Source organism: Pecten maximus, chromosome 9 (assembly GCF_902652985.1).
Source record: "Pecten maximus chromosome 9, xPecMax1.1, whole genome shotgun sequence".
Taxonomy (NCBI): Eukaryota; Metazoa; Mollusca; class Bivalvia; order Pectinida; family Pectinidae; genus Pecten; species Pecten maximus.
This window is the reverse complement of record NC_047023.1, coordinates 37,561,835-37,587,029: the sequence shown is the minus strand read 5'-3', so window position 1 is coordinate 37,587,029 and position 25,195 is coordinate 37,561,835. Positions and strand designations below refer to the sequence as shown.

General features: G+C 37.0%; 1 protein-coding gene across 4 annotated transcripts in view; it reads right to left on the bottom strand.

The window, feature by feature from the left end:
* The window catches only part of LOC117334620 (advillin-like), a 52,285-nt gene extending 28,734 nt beyond the window's left edge, over positions 1-23,551 (bottom strand). The window contains exon 1 of one of the 4 annotated variants that reach the window (XM_033894322.1): positions 23,442-23,551. In XM_033894322.1, the coding sequence (XP_033750213.1) occupies positions 23,442-23,535 (94 nt within the window). In that variant the 5' untranslated portion in view covers positions 23,536-23,551. Of the gene's footprint in view, positions 1-3,001; positions 3,120-7,595; positions 8,220-16,035; positions 16,145-23,441 lie in introns of those variants that run through there. The other 3 variants (XM_033894324.1, XM_033894321.1, XM_033894325.1) reach the window with 3 other exon arrangements.
* Positions 23,552-25,195: the final 1,644 nt, after the last annotated feature.

Here is a 25,195-nt window from a genome sequence, read left to right as displayed (position 1 = left end):
ATTTGAGAGATACATTGGCTGGTTATTAAAGGCTTAATAACTACGGATAAAAAATTGTGAACCACTTTGAAACGGTCATGTTGCTATGATGTAGCATTATATAAAACTCCAAATTATTTAATTTTACTTAAAAGTAGGTATATTTTACTTCAGTGAATGGCAACGTTGCAAAGTACAGCCAAACATACTCTATATATAATAATATACATACACGACGACAAATAATATTGGAGATATATTTGACAAATTCATTTCCTTAATAAAAGATACCGGATCAAATGTTTGACAATGTTGTGAAATGCAACCATACCCTATCAAAGTTCATCTAACTATATATAATGTAAATAGTTTGGTGTCGAAGATTCAGTGATTTATGTATGTATGTGATATATCCAATTAATAAAATCTATAAATTCGAAATGTGGCCTTTTTTTCTTAATGTGCAGTGCAAGGCGCTCCATCCTAAAGCAGATGTAAATATGTTTAAGCTTAATAAAACAACGAAATTTTGAATTACTGTCATAGAAAATGTGAATATGTGTTTTCTTCAAATTACTGTTCAGAATAAAGTTAGTATGATAAAGAAGGGGGCACGAGTAAACTTTGGGTTTTCACGTTATTTCAGTACAAGTCATCTAAACTAAAGTTAGAAACTGTTTGGTTGGTTGATAGTATTAAGCTCAATCCAAACTTCGATTACCTACGAAGAGGGACGCCCTTTATTATTATCATATTTGTTCTATTTTTTGTAAACAATCTGCAAAAAAAAAGTCAGTGTAACAGTTAGGCTCTTTTCACGTCCGTAAACGTCCTTATATCAATATTTCATAAAAACAAAGTCATAAGCAAAGAAACTTGCATCCTCAAAATAGTTTAACAGAAACTATTTTTTTCTATATGTAATATGTTATCATGTTTACGTGATCAGTGAGTGGTATATTGCGTTTCTTTTGTTTTTAACCTAACAATCAAGGGAATATACATTTTTGTATTACAAATATGACCATTTCCACTTGTTAGTTATTCTGTGCCAAAAAGGTAAAACTCTGACGAAAGTATGCCGTATCCGTCCAATACCACATTTTACAGGACCGAGAGAAATTCTTCTGTCATAAACCGTTTGTTGATGGATTGAAGACATCACACACAAGATAGTTAAGAACCAGGGGTCGATAAACAACACACGGGTATCTATATAGGAAGCCTGCTACTACATACACTGTTTGATTAAAAATTGAAATCACTCCTACAGAGAATATTTCAAGTGGCTTGACAAACATACGGTATTTGTTTTGTATTCATAGTACAAACATTAACACGAAGTTAAACCTTTACGACTGGAGATAAAACCCAGGTACCTTTAACGTGTGAGAGGGGGTACAAAATGGTGTCATCCTCTAACCTAGAACAGACCCTTAACAGCTAACTCCGTCCCAACCAACATATATTGTTGAACTCTCCAACTGCTTCATATTCATATTCATAGACAGACTCTCCCTGTAGTCGTTGAAGTTTTAAATAGATTTATACCATTTTAACACCCCCTGTTGGTTGATATCGATACGGGTATTAATAGCATTAGCTTGTATGTTTATGTAAATAAACACTAGGAATCCGATATGGAAATCAAACAGGCCAATACTGACTAAAAGATCAACAGTTCGAGGTCGATGCCTGGCAACGACCTCAAATGGTATCTCATTCATGCGGTGAAAACAAAATACAGCTGTTGGTAATATAGTCAACAGTATCAATACAAGCTCCACCTTCATTTAAAAATTGTCCTCATTGTTTAAATTCAATCAAAAACTCGTATGGTAAACGTCACGTTTTAATATCACGAAACCACCTTGGGTTCATATTAGTATTTATACAACTGTAGCCTACACTACTTGAATATATGTCTTAACACTTTATGTATACATGTCGTATAATTGTGTATTGTATAAAGGCATAAAAGTACAAATGGCACTTCACTTGTACTGAGTACTGTTAATTAAATGGAACTAAAATCGCATTCAAATTTACACCTGCCTGTTTAGAAGTAATGACAGGTAAGATCAAATAGAAAGATAATTCTTATAATATATATTATATTTATTCTATAATTATATACATTGTAGATATAAGTACTCCTACATTTCAGACCAGGTTAACTTAAGTGTATCACAATGTATATCAGTTATAATGGATTACTAAATGTCATTCCCCCTGAAAACTAATCAAATAGGTGAATAAGGTGATACTCTGCTCTATTCTACAGAAATATCTTGCAGTAATCGAGAACTGGTGACAACGCCTTCGTCTAATCAATAATGATGTGACTTACGTCTTTGACTTTGAAATGACGCCCGATTACCGACACTATATTAACCCAAGGTCAAGGTAGGTCAAAGAAGGTCAGGGGCTAATATTTATATTCCATCACTCCTTAACTCACGGATCATCAGAGGTTATTGCAAGACTTTACACATTGTCCTCATCACAGATGGACCATGGCCTTTATTTGACCAAATTTTCTCAACACAAAAGTAATGCATCTCAGAACTTTTAAGGCCAGAGAGCCAGACAATTTCTTTCGGTAGTAATACTGGGTTTACAGTGTATGTTTCAAGGAACAATCGTTTTTTCACAGAAATAATCAAAAAAGCTAAATCGATGTTCTTCTATCCCCCTGTCTTCATTTATGTACTACGGAATGAGTTTATAGTTGTTTAACTACAAATTGATGAAGCAAATGGCAAATTAAAAAGTCATGACACAGCCAACATATAACATATAACATATATGACATATGGGTACCATTCAATCGTCAACATAAGTAAATCTACTTTATACCAGTCCTGATTGGGTTGATATCGGCATTGGACAAACCAAATGACTGGGTGGGTTAATACGTACCAGACATGTAATCATACACAAAATCAATACAAATCTATCAACACATTGCATAATTCAAACAGTAATCTAACATGTATTAACATAGAGGTATACACCTTACCTGTGACACTACTGTATCCATGTCCATACATCTCCGATGATGTTTGATATCCTAACCCAACCTGTTAACGACTACGTACATATACCGACGTAGCGGGATTACAGAAAACTTGTATGTTTATGTTGGGAAACTAACACCCATTGACGATGGTCACTCTTGGTCAGGGTAGTTGACGATGGTCACTCTTGGTCAGGGTAGTTGACTGGTAGGAAGATCATGTAGTAATCTGGGATTTGCTTTATGTGTATTTCATACACCTCCTTAATCACTGTTACCGCTGTCCAGTCGCGGTCTAGAGACCAAATCTGGACAACCCCAATTCATTGTGTAGAACATGATTCACAAAATTAAACTTAAACTTTAAGTTCATGTTAATACGGACACAAAATCTATGATTTATACAAAATAATATTTCTTACACCAGCCATCTCCTCAATAACTGTCACGATAGATAAATAGTGTCTTGAAGTCTGAAATTTTATTTCTGTCGATAACGTTTGGTGTCATCAAGTTCCTGGCGGAAAATTCTCTCCGACAGATGATGGAAGTGTAATGCTTAAATACATCACGATAATAGATTTTGTCCAATACAACAGCTTCTGTTTTTTTTTTCACGATACAGGGATTGAGTAATTACAACCTTAAATGGAGCAACCACGTGCATCGGTTGGAAGACCCATGGTTAAGATTGGTGAAAGTCTGTAATTAGGTCACTAGCATTAAAGGTAAATTAGCATAAGCTATGTTCGGTTTTTTCTGATGTCATTTTCAAAAACAGCGACCGGTAAATAGTTTAAGTCTCCAATTATGACTTGAAAATCTTCCAACACGATGAGTGCAACAAATTGCATTATGGAAAACATTGAAAATGTAAAACACTAGTAAGATTTTGTGTATAAATCTCTAACACTAGCAATATTTTATGTATATATCTTTAACATTAACAATATGTTTGATTTACCAAATATAAAAGCGGAGGTCAACTTGATCCGCGCCATAAAAACGTTATAACGACAAAATAATGTTCAAAGCTTTGAGTAAAAGAGAACAATCAATAGACTTGTTATAATATGAAAATAGATATATAGCCTGATAGGTAAATATTCATTGATAATGCCGCTGTCCTTTTGGAGAGTCTGATCGAGTTTCTGTTCAATATTATAGGTCATATAATCAATAGATGAAAAAATTTGAGAATATGTTTAGAATTTTTACTGCGAAATTTACTCAATTTTAAAATGGCTACCTTAGAAAAAGTATCATTTGAAGGTCTGTTTTATTAAATATCATATGAGACCCTAAACTTTTGTTATAGATCATAATGGCCAAATTTAATTCAAGAGTTTTAATGAACATCAACACTAAAGTGTATGGGAAACAATTGGCTGGTCCTTGTAACTACTATCCCCGGTATAATAGCGACAGTTAAAGCGTGTAATAGGACCCGCAGTAATCCCGTACCCCGACGTGGTGTTCGAATACCTATCCCAGTGATCCTGGCCACGGGGCTGTCTCCAGTAAAATGTAGACTATGTATCAGGCTCACCATTGATCTCGTCACTTTAAACATGGTCTATTGACGTATGGTCCAATGTTGTTCATGCTAGTGTCAACAGGACAACAAAGCCATGCACAACATGTAGTGTTACGTGCAGAATAGGAGCCTTTAGGACATTTAAACATGTCGAGAGAGAAGGTGTATTGTCGTGAACTACAATCACTTTTCAATGGTAGATTGATTTACACATTATCGAGTTCACAATCAGCTATATTTAAAATTATTGGTAAAATGGTCGATGAAAAATATTGAAAGCTTATTATTATAACAAAACAACAGTTTCTATGTACCCGATATTGCATACAGTTGTCCACGCCCCGAGTCTTAACTGTTTTCCCCAAAAGAGACGTATAATTTGTTGTATACAATGTAAAACACTATTATAAATCTCAACAGCCTAATTATACTGTTCCTGTTGTCGTGTTGTATCAATATCGCCATTTAACTCTGTAATATACATTTATTATCAATTCTAAGACGACCGAAACAAATGGCCTTAGTTGTCATATTATGAACTTCGTGACGTAATAAATAGAAGCTTAATCTGCGGTTTCTATAGAAACAATAACACTAACTTGATATCACAAATCGATGATGAAATTTGATTATTACAAATCTAAAAGGAACAAGAGGGAAAAGAGTTACCTTATTTTTTTAAAGGTTGACATCACCATTAAAGAACATTGTGTCTTCTTTTGACACATATATGTCTTAATATTAGTTATGGCCCAATTTTTCTCAAATTTCATTGGCTAGAACATGGTCACGTGGAGGTTAATATTGTAAGATATATACCTAATGTTTATAATTTTAGAAACAACGCTTCAATATTATGTTTATGAAATTTGATTAGAATAATATGGTGTTATATCAACCTGGTCGGTATAACATCATATAAACCTCACCAAATGTCCATAATTGATAATTATAATGTTTTGAAACAATTTTGTCTTAAGTGATGCTATGGTGTATTGTGTGTGTGTGTGTGTGTGTGTGTGTGTTGAAGTTATGTTGTTATGTTGTTAATGCGATGTAATTTATTTGTGTGCTGCTGTTTTCCCTATAAACAATATGGTATATTTTGTTTCTGCATGCCGATGTTGTTTATGTAGAATATTATTTTGCTCATGTGTGTTGACTCATTTTGCTATTATATATGTTTGTGTTTTAGTTCAATATATTGATTGTGGTACATGACGTCTATGTATGTTGACACTGTGGTGTTTCTGTGGTACATGACGTCTATGTATGTTGACACTGTGGTGTTTCTGTGGTACATGACGTCTATGTATGTTGACACTGTGGTTTTTCTGTGGTACATGGCGTCTTTGTGTGTTGACATTGCAGTATTTTTGTGGTACATGACGTTTTAGTGTGGTGACATTGTGGCGTTGTTGTGGTACATGACGTCTTTGTGTATTGATATTGCGGTATTTCTGTGGTACATGACATTTTAGTGTGTTGACATTGCGGTATTTTTGTGGTACATGGCGTTTTAGTGTGTTGACATTGAGGCGTTGCTGTGGTACATGCCGTCTTTGTGTATTGATATTGCGGTATTTCTGTGGTTCATGACGTCTTTGTGTGTTGACATTGTGGTGTTTCTGTGGTACATGACGTCTTAATGTGGTGACACAATGCGTATTGGTACTACGATATATTTTACTTCTGAAATTAAATTGACGTAGAATATCGTTTTTGTTGTGGTACACTGCTGAATTGTATTTGTTTGTTTAATACCCCCAGCTTATATCTGAACTCCACACAGTACATATAATACGGTGAGGTGTGCCCACTTTGTTTTTAAAGTCACTATGACCAATGGCCTTGGGTACTATTCACATGTAACGCGTGCGATGGATTAGGTCTTAATCTCATCAAAAATACTTAGGGTCAGCCAGCCAGCAACAAATCAACATTGACCTGTACAAAGAATAGGGAAGCAACTCTATATAATGTACTATGTCCTAATCATACGTCATACTCTGTTGTAATAATACAACATACTGCATCCTAGTCATACAACACACTGTCTCCTAATCATACATCATACTATGTTGTAATCATACAAAACATTGTATCCTCATCATTCAGACCTTACCATACAGATCCACTTTGTCCTCGCAATGCATAGACTTTATCCTTATCCCAAAACACACTGTGTCATAATCCTATAAACACACTTTCCGTATAATACAGAAACGCTGTCCTAATCCTACAGACACACTATTACAATCATTCAGACACGCTGTTACAATCATTATGACACGCTGTTACAATCATTATGACACGCTGTTACAATCATTCAGACACACTCTTACAATCATTCAGACACACTATTACAATCATTCAGACACGCTGTTACAATCATTCAGACACGCTGTCCTAATCCTACAGGCACACTTTTTAAACCCTAGAGACACGCTGTCCTCATCATCCAGATACACTGTCCTAAGTCTACAGACACACTCTCCTCATCATCCAGATACACTGTCCTAAGTCTACAGACACACTGTCCTAAGTCTACAGACACACTCTCCTAATCCTACAGATACACTGTCCTCATCATCCAGATACACTGTCCTAAGTCTACAGACACACTGTCCTAAGTCTACAGACACACTGTCCTCATCATCCAGATACACTGTCCTAAGTCTACAGACACACTGTCCTCATCATCCAGATACACTGTCCTAATCCTACAGATACACTGTCCTAATCCTACAGACACACTGTCCTAAGTCTACAGATACACTGTCCTAGGTCTACAGATACACTGTCCTAATCCTACAGACACACTGTCCTAAGTCTACAGATACACTGTCCTAGGTCTACAGACACACTTTGTCTACATTACAGAGACACTGTGTCCTAATTCTACAGACACGCTATATTTTCAGTAGGTGTGCAGATGTATGTAAGTCTCATTAGCTATAACAAGAGATATGTATAAATATATGTCTCATAGAGAGTATTCGTTAAAGATCCAACACTGTTTACAAAATGTTTCAGTGAATTGTATAAAACTCTACTTACTTGTGATATGTCCATCCTGAGATACTTTGACCACGACAAACTCCTCCATAACTACTTTGTTCATACAATTAGTCGTTATTCCTTCACTTCCCCGAATCATCTTAACTCAAGTTAACCTAATAAAATCTCTTACTGCACATTGTAATCCACCAACGTTACACAGAGGACGAGAAACCGTCCATTTCACGCACTTAACAGTACGGTTATACGGGGCCTTTAGACGGCAGACTTTTCCAGTAGCGTGTTGTTCTCGATACCTGGGACTAAATATAAACAAATCTATAGTTCGCCACTTCAAACAGAAAAATGCCAGTCGTGACTAAAGTCATCGATCCCGCTACCAATACGTCAATTAGAGGGAGATATACTCCACAATCAGGACGTTATGGCTGGTCCGGAGTCCTCAAAGGAAAGTCCATTACGGGTTACGTTTGTATATCCCTAAGGCTTGCGAGGATCCCCGGCATACAAGGGTAAACAGTACACACGTTTACAGGTATATCAGTCGTCTCACATACCTGGATACTAAAGCATTACCAATGTCTATACCGTGAAATAACAGCACATATTTCAATGAAAGAAAAATAATGATTGGTAAGACGGATCAGATAAGCCCAATGTCACTCATGCGAAGGACGTTTCCGAACAACCTGATCGATTCCGATATAACTGTATAGGCGAGCACATGTCGAAAAGTTATCTTATTAGAGTAGGATTAAATGTCCGATCAAATTAACACGTGATTCTTAATGACCGAGAAAGGTTAATATTTATCACGTAATATTCGCTATACGGTAACACCTTCACTACAGTCCAAAAAGATCACTTCAGTTGGTAATATCACAGAGGCTTTAATAGAAAATCCGATTACATCGGAACGATATCTATGTCTGCTCGATTCAATGTCTGATAGTGTTCGAACGATCCCATGTTGTGAAGGTGCTGCCAGTACTTAAGTTGTTTTTTAAGGGGGAGTTATGGTATGAATTATAAATAAGTTAGACACTTCCACCCAAACCGTGCCCGGAAGGTTACAAACCCTGTCTACCCCGAACTGTGGACTATCCCTTGCCATTACCGGGTATATACAGTATACATTGTCGATATCACAATACCGATATATATACTTGTTAATTACACTGGGAACAGTATTCCTATGTTTTATGTTTGTCCGTGTAATTAGGGAACTTATTATCCAGATGTGACGATATTGGTGTTATACGTAATATGGCTGTCTATATCACCTAAGACCAACTCGGTGAACAGTCAAATACATAGAAAGTCTAGCAGCAGGTATGTAGATTGGTTTTAATTAAAATCCCGGTCGGACAATGTCCTATTGAAACTCAACTACCAGGTGTAAATATGCGTCAGTATTCACTGTATACAATGTCGAAATATAATAGGGTTTTAAAGTCAGTAAAAACTCTGTTGATTTTCCAGTTGAGAAAATATAAGCATTCAACACACCCATGGTTGACACGTTTGAATCCGTGCGAAGTCAGATTAAAAAACATCCAAATCCAATTCCATCAGAATAAAGACGCATTATTTCACTCACTCAATAGAAATGCTGAATTAATTGTTACAGTATCATTAGACATTAGATTGGTAAAATACCTTTCTTTACAGCAGTCATAAGGACATCATATTAGCATACAAATGGCTGGACACTTTTTCTTATAAAATCTATTACTCAAGAGAAACCACCACTGGTAGACTAGTGTTAACAAAGAATACCGACATTATATGAAAACTATCATTCAAACTCAAAATCTATTAAATGAAGGCAAAATCGAAACAAAATGTACATCTGCCTGGAGACTCCTGAAAACAAAGATAGGACCAGGTGTTCTGAGAGAGTAAACGTCTTCTACTTCAACGATGACACCCGCCATACAAATAAAGGTCAAATCCGGAAAATAATAGTTAGGGTGGTGGCAATTCAATTTTACATAATGACGGACTGTCTCCATTGGCGATGCTCTCATAATCAAAGTCAGTTTCTGTCCAAACTCCTGGTGATAGGTCGGAGAGGGGTACTTTCGGAATTGGTATTTGAGGTTGTTGTCTCATTCGACAATGTGTGGCTGATCAATAACATTGTATGCATGATCTTCATGGCGGTGCATGATTGGTCGAAGAAAGGTACTCCAATGGTTGCTTGATTGGTCGATGAAAGCCACCGAGGCAATCGGCGTTATTTGATTGGTCGAAGGAAGGTGCTATCATCAATCGATTATTTGATCGAGTATATTTAGTCAGGAATAGTTGCCTTAATGTTAGAATGACCAGTAAGAGTATTTCCTATTTAAGAAGGTTCCAAGGTTCAGTCCTTGCAAACCCATATGTCGATAAACCAAATATGTTCAGTGGCAGTAAGAGTTTTCAAATGAAATCTTTAAGCTAGATAGAATAGATAAATTCACGTTTTATAGTTCTTGTTGAAAAATATTCAATTACATTTCTGATGGAACTCTCGGATAAAAAGGCTGAAATTGTTTCTATCTAAAACATTTGATATAACCATACCTCATATCTGTTGAAATCTCTAATACATGCAGACGTAATAATCATTGCCACGACGACATGTAAACTTCACACAGCTGCACGTGTGACCTTTTATGTTTGAGCGTGTATTTGTATTTTCAAAGAAGACTCGTGTCGATGATTTAAACAAATATTCAGGAACACGATAGAAAAATATACCATTTAATATCTGTCACACCTGTGTTATATACACAGTATCCCATATTTATATAATCAGAGTGACAATCGAGAATATAACTTGATATAGTGTTGTTACAACAGGAATTCGAAAATGTACATTTCTACACACACACAGAGTTCATCAAGGGTAAATAACTATAAAAGACCATATAGGTTGAATAGACATATATTATACAGGAAATTAAAGCTTGGTTTATCCTTCTACCCGACCCTGATGTAGGTGTAATTATTCTAATGCTACACCAACACCTGTACACAAAGGTACAGATTTATTCACCTTATTACCTGGGCAGGAAAAACGAATTATAATTCACGTCAATGTCTCGTGTCAACAATAACAACACGTCTCAACAGTGAATTTTTTTTTATTTACTACACATTATAATTCGGCATTCCTTTCTATAGGCAATTTAATAAAGTACGGTTTGAAAGCTAAGGAAATTAGATAGCATGATGGATTGATACAGTTAGTATATATATGTACCTGTGGATGTTTCAAACATGTTCATACAAACGGGTTTACCTGGAAACACTTGTCAGTCAATGAATGCTTAATTAGGTATAACTGTACATGTACTTTGGTGACTATACAAAAGACACACAAGATATCAACACCTTTCAAAACTAACTAAGAGTCGGATAAATTAGAGCAAAAATTAAATCATCCTGCATCATACAGATGTTTCGTCTTTCTAGGACTCATCAGTGATGTTATGGATATCATACAGCTGTTTCGTCCTTCTAGGACTCGTCAGTGATGTTAGGGACATCATACAGATGTTTCGTCTTTCTAGGACTCATCAGTGATGCTAGGGATATCATACAGCTGTTTCGTCCTTCTAGGACTCGTCAGTGATGTTAGGGACATCATGCAGATGCTTCGTCCTTCTATGACTCAACAGCGATGTTAGGGACATCATACAGATGTTTCGTCTTTCTATGACTCAACAACGATGTTAGGGACATCATACAGATGTTTCGTCTTTCTAGGACTCGTCAGTGATGTTAGGGACATCATACAGATGTTTCGTCCTTCTAGGACTCGTCAGTGATGTTAGGGACATCATACAGATGCTTCGTCCTTCTATGACTCGTCAGTGATGTTAGGGACATCATGCAGATGCTTCGTCCTTCTATGACTCAACAGCGATGTTAGGGACATCATACAGATGTTTCGTCTTTCTATGACTCAACAACGATGTTAGGGACATCATACAGATGTTTCGTCTTTCTAGGACTCGTCAGTGATGTAAGGGACACCATACAGATGTTTCGTCCTTCTAGGACTCGTCAGCAATGTTAGGGACATCATACAGATGTTTCGTTCTTCTATGACTCAACAGCGATGTTAGGGATATCACACAGATGTTTCGTCCTTCTAGGACTCGTCAGTGATGTAAGGGACACCATACAGATGTTTCGTCCTTCTAGGACTCGTCAGTGATGTAAGGGAAACCATACAGATGTTTCGTCTTTCTAGGACTCGTCAGTGATGTAAGGGACACCATACAGATGTTTCGTCCTTCTAGGATTCGTCAGTGATGTAAAGGACATCATACAGATGTTTCGTCCTTCTAGGACCTGCCAGTGATACGATGGGCTTAAAATGTTGATGTATAGGAGGCGAAAGAGGCAACTGAAGGGAGCGTCGAAGTCAATTTCAAGATATGATTGGTATCAAGTGGGCACAAGACTTAGCGGAGCGTATATATCTATGACATGAGAGGAAAGCATGCCATGGATAATATAGTTTTAATTCAAATAAATCCTTGTCACTTTTTAATATATTTTCTAATAGAATTGATAGATATTTTTTACAAATTAGAAAAAGATATTAAATTGTCATTTAAATAATTTAAAGGTATAGGTATTGTGTTATTTCTACACTTAAAATTTAAAGTCCCCATGTCACGAACCAAACATGCTGTGATCGATATTTAAACACTGGCCTTTTCGTTATAGATCCAATTTATCCTATCATATTGGATTTGAGAGAAAAAGATTAAACATGATTTCACTGTAGCCTAAAACATGTAAGACGAACCTAAACCAGGTATATAATGAACCGTACAGGTACATACAGGTGAGAAATGTACAGGTGTAGGATTCTGAAGTTTTGTATTGGGAAATGAGCTGGACGTTTAGCTTTTGTCGTCACTTTGGGGTACAAATATTGCCATATCCAGGCCATTTCTAAAGAATGATCCGACAAATACCCAAGACTCACACCCAATCTGCCCGAACGTATAACTTCAATAAAACCTATTTATTAAATATTCATTGTCAAATGAAGCGAATTGATCAGGTATTGATGGTTATCGACGCACATGAACGGTACCGGAATTTGAATGTGTTCGTTCTGTTGACGAACAAACTGAGACTTTCAAATACCCGCAGCAGGTATTTCATAGTTACATTTGTATGCAGTCAAAGTTCATTACATCTTTGTCACAAACTTCGATAGTCCATTTTTCTTATTATTCTATAGATTAAAAAAAAGATGCGTACAGATCATCATTGTAACGAACCTGTCTGTGGTAAATATATATTGTATCACAGAGATAGTACCGAGGATTATAAAATAGAACATATCTGTAATATAGGGCCCTAGTTTCTTTCACATAAAGCATTCTTGGGTTGAAGGAAAAAATCTTGGTTAAGAGATTTCCTCAAAGCATGTAATTATTTCCCATGAAAATAATTTTAATCGGTTTTAAACAAGGATAGACTGTTTAAGTGTTGTACATTTATACAATACCCATTTTAATTCTTTATGCTATAAACACCCTCCAAAAGTGTCAGCTTCTAATTGTATCTTTTAAATTTAACGTGGAAAATATTTAATTGCATCCCGAAGAAATGCTATTGGGCTCCACCACTACCAAGATATCGAGTTGACATTGTGGCATAAGCAAAGTAAGCGACCCCATGTGTGCTTACATGTAGGTATACCCCCTATATTCATCAAGTACATAATGTATGTTATAATTTACACAAGAACATTGTCTGTGTAAATACTCTTGAAATTCAAGCTGCAATCAAGGGTGACGGTAATAATGGAATGCAAAATTGAGGGGGAAAGAGGGAAGGAAAAATAAAATACGAAGAAATATAGATACTACAAGTACCAACCAAACAAAACACCCATGAACACCATACCAACAAAAAATAAACCTTTACTTAGAGTAAACAAAGCTCCTCGAAGTAACACCCGTACTCAACGACACGACCACTAAGCCCTGTCGACTAATCCGTCAATGTAGAACGTCTCTGGCATCATTTTAAACTTTTATAACTTTAGGTAATAAAACGATCATTATTAGTTGAATTTTGACTTTCTGAGAATTGATTACTGACGAAAGTCGCCAGATTTGCTTCGGACTGTTGAACATTTATTCTCATGAACGTTCTTACGGAAGATATATGAATGGAATCCCACATGGTGTTTCCCCTCAAACAGCACTCCAGGTACTAGATAGGAGTTCCAAGCCCTTACTCTCGTATCACATATACACTCACTGATGGGGTGACCAGATGGTGCTACTCTTTGCCAGCATAATTGTATGTTTATCTTAGTGATGTTCGTACTAACTTCAGATATTATCTTTTCGTTAACCTTGTTTACTTAAGCATTGAACTGCTTTCATTTAAAAGTTATGGGCTGATGAATGCCAACTAGACAAAGGCAAATTTAATGAAGCGCGCTAGCGCTTCATGTTGAATTTGCCTTTGTTCAGTTGGCATTCATCAGCCCATAACTTCCAAATGAAAGCAGTTCAATGCTTATATTTACATTTGACAACGAATTTCAAAGACTATATCCAGGAATTTTACTCTGATAATGAATGAACAAATTAGTATCGTCAAAGACGGAGCAGCCTTTTCAACAGCCATCTTTCATTATCGCCGACGTGACAATTATGACGTCACTATAATAATGACGTCATAATAAAGATTTGGAAGTTATGGACTCATAACTTCCAAGTGAGCTTGGTAAAGTTATATAGTGGGACTGCAGTGTAAATGTAGATACATTGCAATATTCCCAAATTAATCAGAATGATAAGTGTATTTTGTGTACCGCAAAGAGGAAATAAAACATTTACTTTGAAGAGCTCATCTGTTTATCATAAAGCGTGACGTAAAACTGCAGGCGTTTATTGTCTTTTAGAAAATTTACAAAATAAACTTGTAAGCTTACCAAATATTTCGTCGCAAACCCTTCACTTAATTACTCGATAACTTTTAGTTGTTTTAAGTACTCCAGTCAGTTACATATATCGTGTAATGTTCGCCTTGTTTTGTGTGTAGACATACCTTTCGATATAACTAGCTGTATAACCCCGACGAGAATATACAATGTATTTGTGACTGAATCGTATTGTCGTGAACGTTTGTCTACCTTCTCCGAACACAATATATTGAGTTGTAGCGTCAGGATCAGGTACAGGTTTACTAGTCCTCAATAATACTGTGTTTAATATAGACATGAATTTATATCTTTATATTAGATTGAAACGATAGTGTGCAACAATGAACATATTTTCCCCACATTTTGACAAAGAAACAATAGGCAACCTTACGGAAGTCATGACCAATCGACTGTGTTACGAGATTTGATCAAAGATAGGCCCGGATTGTATATATAACTGATATATAGATAGAAGTATTGTCGTCTGAGATTTAATCTGACAATGAGAAATGTTCGATCGAATTTACTCTCAAATAATGCTGGTTTACTGACACACAGTGTAAATGTTTACAAAGCCGTTTTGACAATTGCTATTAAAGAGAATGAGTGAAGATTTTTTTTAAAGATCCTAAAGGAGCTAACGTTTTGTCGATTTTGAAATTCAATGTTTAAGACAACCTTCCCAGCGTGCAGCCAATTACCTGTGCTTTTTTTACTCTCTTATAACATTTAAGCAATGAACATCGGTTTTAATGTTGTTATTGTCGATATGGCAGCAAGATGTATGGTGGGCAAATGGCATGGGAACCCGTTAGGGGAAATGCGGAGCAAATGTAAATATACAAAAAAACTGTAACAAAGAGTAAATCTCCCTCCCACGTGAAAAATATGGATTATTTTTAATATACGATTTATATCATACACGTACTAATTAGATAAGTCTCATGTCTTTTAATTCTGTTTAAAGTGGGTAATACGTGCTTATCGCCCTCACGACAGCCAGGGTCATGTGAGGGCGGGTATCAAGGAGACACCAACAGCCAGGGTCATGTGAGGGCGGGTATCAAGGAGACACCTTTAGAAGAAAAGCACAGAAAGACAAGCAGTGAGAACAGAAAGGAAAATTTAAGATCCCAAGTGTTGCAATGTTGCAAAAGATCTATTTTGGTCTTTTCGGTGTCCCCTAATAAGAAGATACAGGGGAAAATCCTATATTCTTCAGAAGCCAATTGTTTTGTCGCCTCAACATACAGTGGGATACAGCGGGGATTCTCGTGGGACTCTACAATGTCCCCTGAACAGAAGGCAAAGGAAAAACCACCCCCGAACCTGCAAGGTGGGGGGCTCACAATTAGTCGTCTTTTACGACACACACTGAGATACAATAGTCATATCCTTTCCCCTCTCCTACAGAGGGTAGCATTACCATTTGTTAAATGCATACCAACATAAAGACAGAATGAGACTGACCATTTGTAATACTGACAGAGAAAATTCACAAGGTTAAAACAAACGTACCTGTACATGTCTCGAAATGAGTTTTCCTCACGGACGTGTCCGACGTCCGATCTGTCGACGCGAGACTGGACACCGACATATCCGTCCGTAATCGGTTTACCACCTAGCTGTATCACTCAATCCACACTGAAGATTAAGATGTTTCCCGTATCACTACTATAACACCTTGTATACAGACGTGTCCCCTGTACAGGTATACACTGATACCTAACGCCAGTGTGGGGCGGACCATTGAAGAGACATCTTATCGCTACATCGCTACCTACTGATATATCAAATATAATACGGTATATACAACAAAGGTATTACCTATGTGTATCCTACTATATATTAATATTATGTGTCCCCCACCATGACTAAGTAGTAAACCTACTCTGGTCAAGAAGGGATGACGGTCGATCTTCATATCAAATGTCTTTACTTAATAGATAATTATGAACGGATATATTGCCTTTCTATCCAAACCTTTGATATAAAAATTCACAGCGATCATGATTGACACGTATGGATTTTTGCCATGACGCTTAGTTTACTGATAATACGACATGTTATCCCTCCCCTTCGATACACTAGGCAATAGTGGTTAGAAACGGACAGCAATTAAAAAGTCAAACATGTACGACAAGCACCCCATGTGTCTATCGGAGGTTGACAACGGCAATTGGTTTTATCTTCTCTATCCGAGACTGGATCACAGCCAACGATCAAAATATATCGTCGACGTCCATTGACACTTTGGACTGTTATATATTAATTTTCTCTCACTTCTTGATATTTTGTCATTAAGGTTATTTCTCTGACGAAATATTTTGTCATGATGAGCGTTTCACCAAGTCAAGAAGGTTAATGTTTTGTTCTTGGGCGAAGCGACCAATCGAAGGTGTTAACAATATAAAAGACTCTACTTGACGTTCAGGATTAAAGTTGGCGATAAGAACTAGGTTATCCCGGTGTCAATATAGAACATCGGTGTAAAGGTTAAAATATTCCAGTGACATGGTCATTAAAGGTGGCCAATAACCCTTGGACACGGATTTCAGGTGATCCCTGCTGAAATCCCAAACAAACAATAGACTTGGTGGATCAGGATCGTCCCCATGTAATTTCTATAGTTTGGTTTTGTTTGGTTTATTTTGTTTAACGTCCTATTAACAGCTAAGGTCATTTAAGGACAATTTCTATAGAAACCAGAGTCAACTTAGATTAACATTATAGTTCTGCATGAACATGCGAATCTGTTGGAATCTCTTGCTATTCATAAGAAATTGTTACATCATCAAGGTCATTCATTTAAACAACCAATTGATAACCTTTCATCTCAGCATTATATATTTACTATTGACCATAGGATTGGGTGTAATTAAGAAAAATAAATTACTAGAAATTTCAGCAGACTTGACCTTGTGATATTGACAATGGCTCAAGATTTTGAACAACTTAGATATTAGGATACTGTATTGATCGGCCTTCACTCTGAACTGACAATGTCCTACCATTGATCGGCCTTCACTCTGAACTGACAATGTCCTACCATTGATCGGCCTTCACTCTGAACTGACAATGTCCTACCATTGATCGGCCTTCACTCTCAACTGACAATGTCCTACCATTGATCGGCCTTCACTCTCAACTGACAATGTCCTACCATTGATCGGCCTTCACTCTGAACTGACAATGTCCTACCATTGATCGGCCTTCACTCTGAACTGACAATGTCCTACCATTGATCGGCCTTCACTCTGAACTGACAATGTCCTACCATTGATCGGCATTCACTCTCAACTGACAATGTCCTACCATTGATCGGCCTTCACTCTCAACTGACAATGTCCTACCATTGATCGGCCTTCACTCTCAACTGACAATGTCCTACCATTGATCGGCCTTCACTCTGAACTGACAATGTCCTACCATTGATCGGCCTTCACTCTGAACTGACAATGTCCTACCATTGATCGGCCTTCACTCTGAACTGACAATGTCCTACCATTGATCGGCCTTCACTCTGAACTGACAATGTCCTACCATTGATCGGCCTTCACTCTGAACTGACAATGTCCTACCATTGATCGGCCTTCACTCTGAACTGACAATGTTCTAACATTGATCGGCCTTCACTCTCAACTGACAATGTCCTACCATTGATCGAGCTTCACTCTCAACTGACAATGTCCTACCATTGATCGGCCTTCACTCTCAACTGACAATGTTCTACCATTGATCGGCCTTCACTCTCAACTGACAATGTCCTACCATTGATCGGCCTTCACTCTCAACTGACAATGTCCTACCATTGATCGGCCTTCACTCTCAACTGACAATGTCCTACCATTGATCGGCCTTCACTCTCAACTGACAATGTCCTACCATTGATCGGCCTTCACTCTCAACTGACAATGTCCTACCATTGATCGGCCTTCACTCTGAACTGACAATGTCCTACCATTGATCGGCCTTCACTCTCAACTGACAATGTCCTACCATTGATCGGCCTTCACTCTCAACTGACAATGTACTACCATTGATCGGCCTTCCCTCTGAACTGACAATGTTCTAACATTGATCGGCCTTCACTCTCAACTGACAATGTCCTACCATTGATCGGCCTTCACTCTCAACTGACAATGTCCTACCATTAATCGGCCTTCACTCTCAACTGACAATGTTCTAACATTGATCGGCCTTCACTCTCAACTGACAATGTCCTACCATTGATCGGCCTTCACTCTGAACTGACAATGTCCTACCATTGATCGACCTTCACTCTCAACTGACAATGTCCTACCATTGATCGGCCTTCACTCTCAACTGACAATGTACTACCATTGATCGGCCTTCCCTCTGAACTGACAATGTTCTAACATTGATCGGCCTTCACTCTCAACTGACAATGTCCTACCATTGATCGGCCTTCACTCTCAACTGACAATGTCCTACCATTAATCGGCCTTCACTCTCAACTGACAATGTCCTACCATTGATCGGCCTTCACTCTCAACTGACAATGTCCTACCATTGATCGGCCTTCACTCTCAACTGACAATGTCCTACCATTGATCGGCCTTCACTCTCAACTGACAATGTCCTACCATTGATCGAGCTTCACTCTCAACTGACAATGTCCTACCATTGATCGGCCTTCACTCTCAACTGACAATGTCCTACCATTGATCGGACTTCACTCTGAACTGACAATGTCCTACCATTGATCGGCCTTCACTCTGAACTGACAATGTCCTACCATTGATCGGCATTCACTCTGAACTGACAATGTACTACCATTGATCGGCCTTCACTCTGAACTGACAATGTTCTAACATTGATCGGCCTTCACTCTCAACTGACAATGTCCTAACATTGATTACTCAGAGGTCGTTTAAAGCGTTTGATACATTTGACCTTATTAACCTTATAAAATCCGTTTACAATATCAACATATTTGACCCAGGGATAAGTCGACGACGTTCGCCTTTGAAACAGCATGCATATATACTCTTGGTTTAGAGTAGGTGGGGAGGGTTTGGGGCCAAAATATTACAAGAACCGTTAACTAAAACTGGTCAACAGACACTCGGTAAGTATATAACACAACTGTGTAATGCTAGATCTAATTTATATTCCTATACGAACCATCTAACAAAATACTTATCTTAAATCACTATTAGGAGCTAAAGACGTGATGAAAACAATTGTACATTTGTACGCCATTAGAGCTAACAAGAGTACAAGAGTAAATCTTAACTTCTCATTATTCTAAATTTAGAGGGTTTTTTTCTGGTAACGAAGATGTCCATCACACAAAGCTGTCGAGAGTTCTTCAAAAATACATAAGTTATATATATACTATGTGTCTATACAGTTAGCAAGGAAGTACCTGCTCATTGAGAAAGTGTCCGCGGCAAATAAAATAAATATTATAATGCTGTTTTCATACGTTGAACACTGCTATTTATTACTTGTATATATTATATGTTGCCACATTACACAATAAAAAGTATTTTAATTAAGTTATTTCGACAGTTAATAATACCGTATATGGTTGACAGATACAAAGGGAGACAATCCCGATAGGTTGTCATAGTGTCGATAAACATACTGTACACTTTACTTATTATATATATAGAGGATCTGTCATGAGTTTCCCTTCATATTAGATTTATGATACGAGTTTTGAATTTTTTATTTTTGCGAGCCTCTGGCGAGCAAAAATAAAAAATTATAAACGAGTATCATAAATCTAATATAAAGGGAAACGAATGACAGATTCTTTTTATCATATGACGTTTTCTTTCATCGTTCCCCATCAAAAACTGATTTTTTCTTTTGCCTTGAATCGTCACATCTCAACCAAATCACCCGAACCTTCGAAGTAGGTCAATTATACCGACGAGAGAAGAAATAGTTCTAACACAACTGACTCTTGAAAAGGATTCATTTTATTAAATACACGTCTCAAAACAAAATTTCAGCATTTTTTCATTTAATCTATAATAGATAAATTGTCCTTGGTGTTTGAAACAATGAGGAAAATATTTTAGTTTGAAAGTTCATGAGCGACTGTTTTTGATGTGACGAAGCCGTGACGTCACTTGGCGCGATAATGGAGGCTTCGTTGTACAAATGTCTATTCGCTGTCGCTGTCGTACAGAACCATTGTACGGCGCCTTTTCACTGCTTTGTGTTTATCCTCGTCCTCGCGGGAGTTTTTGGAGATGTGAAATGTTCCACCGTGAATATTCCCACTGAACATTGTGTTCAGACTGCCGTGAAAAGCGACTTTGGATGCCGATTTGTTGGCAGTGTTGTTTGTTTTGACATTACACGTGTTTGTCGACGACAGTGTCAGCATGTTATTCTGAGTAACCGTTGAAGGCAAGTTGTAACAAACTACATTGCCGTTTTTCATGAGGATTTTATTAAATAATGTTATCATTTGTTTATTTGAAAAGAATCTAGACTAGATATGTCTCATCGGACAACGCAACCGCAATTTTCTATCGGAGTTGAAATATGTTACTAGGGGTCATAAAATAGATGTTTGCCAGGCCTAATTTAACATCTTATAGTATAAATATAATTAAAAAACTTAGGATGTTTACATCTTGGATTTTATCTTTGATTGTACAATATGTTATGTTAATAGACCAATTTGTCGTTCAGTTGATTTTTTTTCAAAGTTTACAAGCACTAGTCGCCATTTTTACGAGTCGTAGTAAAAAGAAGTAGGTCGTTCCCACGCGTATGAATACAGTTCGCACGGAACCAGCCAATCAGCGTAGCGAAAGGTGTTATTACACTAGTGTCATAAAGAAAATTTATGTGATGGGTTTATGACACCGTATATAACGGTAGTCATATGATAAACATATATATATATATGAGTAGATGTTTGGAATCAGCTAGTTTTAGGACACAGGCGTATGTAATAAAAACAAATTAGTTTTGAAATCATAAAGACTTATGTACATTATGTACACAATGTACATTGTATCACTATATAACACTTGGTGATGAATCGTTTTGTACCCGTAAGAGCCTGATCTTTTCAATATGACGTACTAAGATGACCATAGAATATTATACCCTGCCTACAATGCTCTTTAGAAATTGTCCGTTCGTCGTCCAGAGCTACGTTATCGCAGCTAAGATGATCACAGAGAGTGGGTGTGCACTTTAAGATTTAAAAACATAAGTACACTGTGACAAGTACAAAGTCATACTCAGAAAATGGTGATGTACAGTTCATAAACAATTAATGATAATCCGTGCTGAGTTGGGCGAACTGTTTAAATCGGCATCACGGTGTGATTTGCCGTGAGGTTTTGCTGAGATTTAATGAACAAAACACCTTAATGTTAATCTTTATTATCAGAAAATCTTCGCAACGGCATCCCCTGTTAGGGACTATTGGACGGCTAATTGGAATGAGTGCACTCTGCTCATGTCAGTGTATGATAATTTACGAAATTAGGTATTGGTATTTGGTATTTCACGTATTCTGTAGGTAAGAGATGATGCTCGCGATGTTTTCATGTTGTATGATCCCACAACTTTACTGAAGACAATATAATTTATGACATTTTGTCATTTCCAAATGCTAACTGAATTCTAAACTAAGAAGGGATTTCAGTTACTGTCACTATAATGGACCAATCCGTAACCAAAATGACTTTTTTAACCAATCCATAACCTGTTTCTGCTAAACTTATTACAAATTCTTCAAGACCAATCCGTAACGTAAACAAAATGGTTTTCCTTTTGTTTTTGTTTTTTAAATATAATAGGACTGTAAGAATAAGCATCATTGCTTAAAATCGGATGTCATTGGGGATTCTTTCTGACAATAATGATAAACATTAACCTTACGGCGAATCACGCGTCGATGGCGAGTTTAACAGTTCGCACAACTTCTCGAGGGATTCAGTTGTTTATGAGCTAAACAGCAGCAGATAAATGTTGTAATACAAAGTTTAACTATGTTTGAGTAAGACTTTGTCCCCCTGGTCCCGGTCACGGTATATTTACAATTAAGTGATTTTATAGCTTAAAGTGCATAACTACTTTCTGTGATCACCTTAGTCCGCCATCTTGAAAAGACCAATCTCTGACGATTAGACGACAATGGAGATGTGGCAGCTGAAATATGGGAAAATAGATAAAGGGTCAGATTATCTACACAGTATCTTAAGTCCACATGGTTCCACCATGTATCACAAATTAAAATGTCAAAATGCTACACGGTAATATATCTAATCAATCCCCATTTCATCAGATGAATTATGAAAAAACGTGTGATGCTTTCAAAATTAAAATACTTTATACTGTAATATAAGAACGTCACCTGTTAATATGTCTTTCTTACCAGTACCGTGTAACAACATTGATATGTTATTATGAGCGAATTTAAAGGGTGGAAACTGTTTTCAATATACATGTACTTTTATTGAAATACTTACACGATGCATTTATTGTTTTTAAAATCGGTTTAGCATTGTGTCTTGTTAACAGAATTTGAAGTACTATATACACAGTTCTGGTTAAGAGATAGGATTTCCAGATACTATTTTATAATAGCCCTCGCGAGAAGACACGTCAGACTATGAGGCAATCAATTGGATGGTGTCTACCCGCATTACGTGTTCGGAGAGTTGTCCTTCTACAAGTTCTGTACCATAGTATGTTCTCAAAAAGATAAAGAGCCTGATACCATTATAGGTGAGAAAAGTCGAAATATTTATAAAACATCTAATTCCAAAATTATGAATACATTAGGGACATTTTAACACACATTAAAAAGAGTAAAGTTCTTGATAATATGCAATGACACTTATACCAAACCATAACCATATATATTATGATACATTCCTATATATAGCCATATACCCTGGTATATTATTATGCATTACCTTTATCTTGAAGAAGCAGCGAAAAGAAACTCATCTTTGCACGATTCGGATTGGTAATGATATCCAGTGTTAACTTTTCACATCCATCTGCCATCAGAATTATACTTGTATGTAAAATACCTATGAACAGTTAATCTGCCTAAATCCCAAATCCTCACAAGGGTCCTGGGGTAAGTAACAAACATCCCGGAGAATCGCCAGACTTATGGCGATAACGCCGTGTTATCTGGGTGGAGGTAGCGGCGTGATTGACAAATCAGCATGGATAGTCGCTGATACCATTGTGCTGGTTTCAAACTCCACGGGATAGATCGATGTTCGAACGTCCCACGGTGCTGTTGTGTATTATTTACTACACCAAACCGTCAATTTTTCAAATTATTCTTTTGCCTGTTATCACGGAGGCCTGCGTGTTACCAGGAATTGGTGAAGTGCCCTCGAGTAGAGAGCCGGGGTTGATAAAAGTCGTACAACAAACACACAGTAATAAAACTGCTTATATTTAATTCAACAGCTGTTTGAATTAACGTATACGAAGTCAGTCCATAAATATCATTAAAAAATATGGCATGTCAATGTAATATTTATTTCTGGCGCAATGTATAAGATATCTCATATTTTTATGGCATCTTATAAAGAAGGAAGCGAGATCTTTATATATCAATATATTGAAGGTATCTAACAAAAGATCCTCGAAATATAACGTGTCTTGCATTATAAATAAGATCACCTTATATAATTTCATGAAATACAAAATCACCAATGTTCTTTGAATAAATATAAAGTTTGCTTGCCATAAACCCGTTTCGAACTGAATGAGTAAACGTCAAAATTAAGTATCTTGCTCTCAAAATATGTCATTGCTATTCTAGATGTAGAAGATTAACATTTGACAGGATGTGATAAAGCATTAGCCTGGCTATTTGTCTAAGGATGCTATTTAATCAGATCGGTTATCCTAATTTAATAAGTAATTCTCACATATACATACACCAAATCATATCACAGCTTACGTGAAGTGTAGGTGAGTAGTGGTGAAGTAGGTCCCTCCTTCATAAGTCGTACGGGTGGCGTGAACAGTGGTCTTCAAGCGTAAGCTGTCTAATCGTTGATGGAGAGATGAACAGCTTCCACCAGTACATGTTGTTGCCCTGATTGACTGAACAAATGTAGAGTTCAGTGTTATTATATTTTCCAAATCCTTTCAAAATTTGCTGTAGATTACCCTCGCTATTTCATTGTCCTCTCGCTTCTTAGAGACCCATGGTGAGGATGACGTTTTGCCTGACTCTACGCATAATTTCCCTCTTTTATTTCTGTCCCAAGTAATCGAATGCGCTCCCAAACGGACCGTCCAAGGACGAACGTGTACAATTGCACTGTCAGACAACACCACCAATCCCATTGCCGACTTTCTTCCACAAGTTATTTGGCTTCTTTTACCGTATACTTCTTCTCGCCTGTCAGCTTCACCATCACTAACTGTGTTGTAGAACTGGATATACAGCGTGGTGTTAGACTATTAGTCTAACAGAAAGTCCAAAAGAAAATTGACACTGCCCAGAACAAGAATCTCTAAATGATTCAAAATTTATTTCCCTGTATTCTGTTTTAGCTAACAGGGAAGAGCTGGTTTAATTATCATTTACTGACAAATGTTACCAGCTGGCTGAATGTATTTACTTTCGAAAACAGCTGAATGGTGTCCCTAACATCACTGATGAGTCCTAGAAGGACGAAACAGCTTTGTGATG